Source organism: Buceros rhinoceros, unplaced genomic scaffold (genome assembly GCF_000710305.1).
Source record: "Buceros rhinoceros silvestris isolate BGI_N320 unplaced genomic scaffold, ASM71030v1 scaffold23192, whole genome shotgun sequence".
Taxonomy (NCBI): domain Eukaryota; kingdom Metazoa; phylum Chordata; class Aves; order Bucerotiformes; family Bucerotidae; genus Buceros; species Buceros rhinoceros.
The window spans coordinates 25,880-32,960 of NW_010401049.1; the positions used below are offsets into that span (position 1 = coordinate 25,880).

The 7,081-nt window shown below is 40.9% G+C and overlaps 1 protein-coding gene across 1 annotated transcript in view; it reads left to right on the forward strand.

Annotated features, from left to right (window-relative positions):
• The window catches only part of ADNP (activity-dependent neuroprotector homeobox), a 17,262-nt gene extending 14,566 nt beyond the window's left edge, over positions 1-2,696 (forward strand). The window contains exon 5 of the mRNA XM_010132146.1: positions 1-2,696. Within this exon, the coding sequence (XP_010130448.1) occupies positions 1-1,616 (1,616 nt within the window). The 3' untranslated portion in view covers positions 1,617-2,696.
• Positions 2,697-7,081: the final 4,385 nt, after the last annotated feature.

Here is a 7,081-nt window from a genome sequence, read left to right on the forward strand (position 1 = left end):
CTGCTGAATCTGTGGCGTACCATGCTCAGAATACTCCCCCAGTCCCTCCAAAACCACAGCCGAAAATCCAGGAGAAGTCTGATGCGCCGGTCAAAAGCTCTCCACAAGCAGCAGTTCCCTACAAAAAAGATGTGGGGAAAACTCTCTGTCCTCTGTGCTTTTCAATCTTAAAAGGACCCATCTCTGATGCACTTGCACATCACCTGCGGGAGAGGCATCAAGTGATTCAGACAGTTCATCCAGTTGAGAAGAAGCTAACCTACAAATGCATTCATTGCCTTGGTGTGTACACGAGTAACATGACTGCCTCAACGATAACGCTGCACCTTGTTCACTGCAGAGGGGTTGGGAAGACTCAGAACGGCCAGGACAAAGGTACTTCATCGTCTCGGCTAAGCCAGTCTCCTGCTGTAGCACCTGTCAAACGCACCTACGAACACATGGAGTTCTCGCTAATGAAGAAGAGGAAAATGGATGACGATGACTCCCCCTCTGCCTTTGAGGAGAAGCCTGAAGAGCCTGTAGTTCTAGCATTGGACCCCAAGGGTCATGAAGATGATTCCTATGAAGCCAGGAAAACGTTTCTTACAAAATATTTTAATAAGCAACCCTACCCCACTAGGAGGGAGATTGAAAAGCTGGCTGCCAGTTTGTGGCTATGGAAATCTGATATTGCATCTCATTTTAGTAACAAGAGGAAGAAATGTGTTAGAGATTGTGAAAAGTACAAACCTGGTGTGCTGCTTGGCTTCAATATGAAAGAGCTGAACAAGGTGAAACATGAAATGGATTTTGACGCTGAATGGCTGTTTGAAAACCATGATGAAAAGAATTCCCGAGTCAATGTTAGTAAGACTGTTGATAAAAAAATAAACTTAGAAAAAGACAATGAGAGTTCCTCAGACAGCTATGAAAATATAGAAGAGGACTACAATGAGAGCAGTAGTCCATTTGGTCAGCGCATTTCTGATACTGGTGGGAAAACCTCTTCTGGTAGCACGGTGGAGAACCCAGAGGACAGCATATCCAAGGAAATCATTGAAGAAAATACAGTACAGTCTCCAGAAAAGTCTGATCAAAAAGAGGAGGAAAGCTCTAAATATGAAGAGATTATTTCTGCTGAAGAACCAACAAAACTGGTAGGTGATATTTCAGATAGTGAAGGTGACCAGGAGGATCAAGATGATGCTGTTGAATGGAAAGATGGAGCTTCACAGTCTGAAAGTGGACCTGGTTCTCAGCAGGTTTCCGATTTTGAAGACAACACATCGGAAGTAAAACCAGAAGTGTGGACAGATGAATCCTCCCAAAGTGAAGATGCTGCTAGTAGTAAACCAGCTGTGGAGACAAAAGGGGGCGGATCTGAAAGTGATGAAGAACAGTCGAAGTGGAAGAATCGTTCCTATGGAAAAGTAGAAGAGTTTTGGTCTAAGGACCAGTCACAATGGAAAAACGCATCAGAGATTGAGGAGAGCTTGTCAAATCAGCAGATGGAGTGGCAGAACAGCACAATCGACAGCGAGGATGGCGATCAGTTTGACAGTGTGACTGACGGAGTGGCAGAACCGATGCATAGCAGCTTAACTGGTGTGGAGCTGAGTAGCCAGCAAGCATGAGCTGCTCGATTCCAGAACGTCAGTGAGACGATCTAATCTGCAACTGGCTAAACACTTTCGTTTCAGTATGACTGCTAAGCTTAACTTCTAACTGGTACTGCCTTTCGAGTGCTAGGTCACGGCGTGGGGTGGGGTGGCGTGGCCGCTGCTGTTCCGGTGGTTATTTAAGGATGCTGTTGGCTAATCTTGCTTGACACTACCTGCTGGGATGAGCACAGTAACGTAATGTGAAAACGGAGAAGCTGGTGGCTCCAGAATGCACACAGAAAAGCAGAGGTTTACTTTATCTGCGTTTTCAACATTTATTTCACTCTTGTACATGTTCGGTTGTATGTCTTTTTAAACATTACCCTTTTTCACATGGTAGTGTAGGGCCAACCATACAAGCTACCAGTTCAACGTGTATAGTAGACTATGGGGAAATTGATTTTTTTTCATGTATCATTCTGAATAGTTGAAATGTATATTTGTACAGTCTTTTAGACCTATTCAAGTGAAGCTTATGAAATTGTTCTTGTGTACCCATCATAGATTTGTTTCTCTTTTTTAGTGTTGCCCTGCTGTGTAATAAATGCTGTATCTAGTTTACCTAGCAAAAGCTTGAAACTGCTATAGTATGAATTTTGACAAACTTAGTTTTTGCACATAACCTTGTACAATCTCAAAACAGAGGCCAGCAACATAAAAAATATATCTGGGCTCTATTGTATTATAGAATTTTCTTGTTCTGAATATCCTTGACATTACAACTGATGACAAATGTATTTCAGAGCCATTTTCTGAAATCTTTTAAGCTAAAAAAGAAAAATCACATGCAAGAAACAAGTTTGCAGCTACTAATTTTGACACCTTTTAGATCTGTATAAAAGTGTATTGTGTTGAAGCAGCACATGGAAACCAAAGTGCTGTGTTTTGGATATTTAGTTTTATCTTTAGTTAACACCAACAAGGTGTTGTATTCATTTATACCATCTAATATATGACACACTGTTGTAGTATGTATAATTTTGTGATCTTTATTTCCCTTTGTATTCTTCATTTAAGCATCTAAATAAATTGCTGTATTGTGCTTAATGTAAATATTTGCTTCATTACATGCAAGCGCTACATTCCTGTTTGGTATATCCCACCTTGCTACCTTCATTCCTTGTTCTGTTTTGGTTTTCCCTGAAGTGCTCCACAGCTCTGCGGGCGCATGTCTGTATAGAACTTTCTTACAGAATAGACTGATTTCTTCAAGGATATTGAAAGTCCTGCGGAACTAACATTGGCTGAATGTCTTTACTCTCTAGCGTTCTAGAACACTAAGTTATAAATAGGATTGTAGTGATTTGCTTGTTCTGCCTCCTGGAGAAACAAGGTCTATGAATTACTCTCATTTTTCATCTCTTTGTACTTACATACTGGAGATCACTTACACATATTAAAAAGTTACCTAGAACCATGTCTCTCTCTGAAGCACTACTGAGGGGAAACAATAGTGAAGGTATTTGAATGCTTACCCTGAAAGCATGAAGGAGTGGCTGTGCCTTGCAAGCTACAGACTTGGTTTGGCTTTGAAGAAAAAGTAGTTTGGATACTACAAGAAAAAATCAGTTTGTTAAAATGTGATTGGTTTGGTGAAACTAGTCTTGCCTTTGGGCAAGGGTGAGTATGACAGCCAGGTGCACAACCCAGACCTCACAGAGACACCGATTTACTGAGTGAGTAAGAACAAAATTATTCGTAATTAGAGCAAAGAGTTTGGTTTAGCCATATGTCTAATAAAGATGAGAGCACCTGCTTTGTAATACTTTACAGACCTGAACTGACCTGTGACGTTTTCATTAATGTTGCGGAGGAGGAAATAGTTCTGGGCTCTTAAACACTTTAAACAGCAAAACCTTTTCACAGAGATGGTGAGAAAACATGTAGTTACCTCTAGCAGTCTTGGGTAGGTATCAACTGTACTTTCCACTAGCCTAACGAATAAGCCCGTCTCCAAAGCTGAGGACATGGGTATGCTTCTAGGTTCTGCAACGGACTTGTGCTGCTGACACTCTTGGAATGGGCATTTCTGGGTTCTCTTGAACTAACTGTGTGTGTGAAGTGCTGGCTGAAAACATGTACCTTCAGGTGAAGATGGTGTAGATTTGCCCTGATCTTCCCCCCTCACGGAAGGGAAATGTACTTCTGTGTTTCAACTCAGAGGAGAGGAAGTTGGACTGGCTCCCAGTTCTGCACTCCAGTGGTAGGAGACACAGTTTAAGAACAATACAGGAAAAATACTTTTGACATTTACACCAGCAAGAGCTGCTTATGTTTGTTTCTCTGCCTTAAAACTTGAGCTTCAACTCATTTTGTTTAGGAGGCTTTCCAAACTGGTTCTTTGAAAATAACTTCAGTAAATCAGCTGAGGCTTTGTTTGCTACCACTGACAGATGTCAGTGGGTTGGTAATCCTTGTCCCAACAAAACCAGGCACTTGAAGGCCTAGAGAAGGTTATTGCTTGGTGGGAAAACTTGGTTAGTTTCTTTCTCCCTCTGTAGGCTGCTCTGTTTCTCAGGAAGCTACTTAGAGGCTTCACAGGAGACTTAAATCTGAAAACTTAAGACATTCCAGAATTTGTGTCATTTCATCTAGGCTTTCAGGGATTTTACAAATACATTTTAAAAAAATCTAACCCCACCCCCACAGTTTAATAGGAGTACCACAACCTCTGCTACTCAGTGAAATAAGAAAGTAAGTGGCTATCATCTTAGGAGTCTGCATCATTGTCTCAATATCTGACAATGTTCATTTTGGATTAGTGAACTCTGCAGTTAAAGGCAAATGTCCAAATTCTGAGCTGTTTACTGTAGTCTATGAAGAGTGAGAGTATAAAATACAAAGTGTTTGTTTAAAAGTGCTTCATTTGCCAGAAAATTCCATTTTATATAGTGATTAAATTGCACAGAAATTGTCTGAGCAGGAATATCAAGAAGGATTGCGGGGGGTGGGGGTGGGATGTTTTAAGTGGCATAAACTTCCTGGTGTTTCAAACAACTCACTCCTCATCCGGACTTTCGCCTAGGCAAGAATTCCTCTCTAGATTTGAGGCTAACCACACATTCTTGAGGCAGTCAAAAAGCAGAAGAGGTAAGTGGTCCAGTACTGCAGGAGGAACCATAACCCCACTTTGTGTAATCTTATCACACCATTGTAACTTGATGAGAGGGAAGTTACCCAGTTTTTACAGATATTATTGAAGTTCCACAGCAGACCTCCAGAAACATGCCAGCTGTGCTTACAGAGTAGCCAGCTCAAGCTGATGATTTAAATTCTTCTGCTGTATTCAGTAGAGTACCTTGAAAAACACACGAGTCTATCCAGGGTCTGCCCAGCACAAAGAGCAGAAAAACCATTAATTTAAGACTCTTCTCCAAAGAATGTATTTCAGCCAGTTTACCTGAACTGAAGCAAAGCGAAGCATGTTTCCTTTGTAACAACGCTCTCTGAAATGTAAGGGTTGTAACAGCTGAGAGCGAAGCAGGCAGTTATTAGCGTAGACATCATCTCTAGACGTGAGATGGTTTTGTACAACAAAAGCTTTCCGAGCTGCTGTGACCTCTGATTTGATGAGTACCTGTGGCAAGAACAGTCGGATTGTTGAGGGTAGTTGCATTTTATATGACACTATTTCTAATGGGTGTTAATAGGGGCTTGTAATAACCGGTGGTTGGAATCACTGTCCACTGCGCTGACCCGCAGCCCGGAAGCTGCAGTGGCTCAGCAAGCTCCCCTTCCCTGCTCTTTCAGTGCCCTCCTCTCCTCCCATCCCCGCACTCGCTGAAGCACAGTTCTGGCCAGTAAGCTTTTCTCCAAACTAAACAGTTATTTTCCCACAGGGACAGACAGGCAGCTTTTGCTAAACTCCCCTTTTCCTATCATCTGGTGCATGAGGCACTGAAGTCCACTTGATCTCAGCATTTTCCTTTGGGTATTGTCACTTAACCCTTGAGCTACACTGGGATTTCTGCTCCATGTTGCAGAAATACCTGCATTGAAGTTTACTTTCACAACCTCTTAGTGAAAGTTCAAGTGACATTTGATGCTGCCATCCTCTGTACAGAAGGAGCATTTCTGTAGCAAGAACTTGCCAATTAATATTTGACCCTTTGACATGCATTTTCAAGACAGAAGCCTGAATATTCACCCAGTGTTTTAGAGGAAGATCCTATCATTCTTACTACCAGGACATTAGGTGTCACATCTCCACTAATACAGTAAACGTTTACCATTTTGAGTACATATATTTCATACACTGCTATGGTATTAAAACAAGTTTGTTTCCATTTTTATCAAAACCAAAAGATTTCAGCAATATGTTGTGTGTACTGTTCATTTCTGTTAATAAAGAAGCTGATTTTTGGATAAACGGGTTGGTATAACTAAGAGTATTTTGTTCCTTTTGTAACTGATGTGCCTCTGTAATACCAGCTCATTTGTAATAATCTGTTACAATAACCTGCGTTGCAGGGGCAGACACATTGACTAGGACTGTCTTCTGTTGCCTTCTATTTTAATTTGACTTTATCTTTCATCACCAGTCCCACTAGTAAATATGAAAAGGTTGAGTTCATTTATTTCTGCACCAGAAAAGCGCTGGTCTCCATGGTTACTCAAAGCCATGCAGCTTTACTTTCACCATAAGCTTTTTCTTTTTTCCCCTTTACAGAATTTGGGTTGGATCCATCCTCCATCTTGAGTTTTCCCACAGGTAACTTCTAATACAAAAGCATTTATTTCTATTTCTCTATATTGTACTGTATGCAAAGCCAATCATCTGAAAAATATATAACCATCTCTTCCTAATGTTCCTTATTCAGGGAACTGAGTGGTTTGTCTCCTTAGGTCTGTTTTCAAGTAAAAAAAAAAAAAAAGCTACAGGTGCGGAGATGAACTATGTTACTCTGGTCCTCGAGAGCATCTGCATTACAAAACTGCACATCCAAAGGTCCGTAACAGCTTTGCAGAAAGTTTATTCATACCATTCACGTTACATTACACAACAGCTTGTAAACCCCTGCTCCTAGTTTGAAATAGCATGCTGGAGCTGCAGCTTTATTGAACTTTACAATTTTGACATTGACTCCACGTTCTCTTGTAAAAGCTGAATATTTGTGCATTTGTGAAGCTGGCAGTAAGAGCACGTTTACTGACAGTTTTAACATGCTGCACCAGAGCACTCTTCAACCTCCTGATCATTTTAAGTATAAAAACATGAAGGTGAACAAAGTGCTGATTGTCTTCACTGTTTTATAAAGCTGATCAGGTAAGTGCAAACTATTCTGATCAAATCTTAGAATAAATACTTCAGCCTCCATATAGTCACAACATGGTCAGAAATGTTCAGCTTCCCTGAGAGATGCTTCTAATGTCAGAAACTATAAACTGCAAGAATAAACTCCTTTCCTAAAGCGGCCTTTCCTAAAAACCTTTTGGTA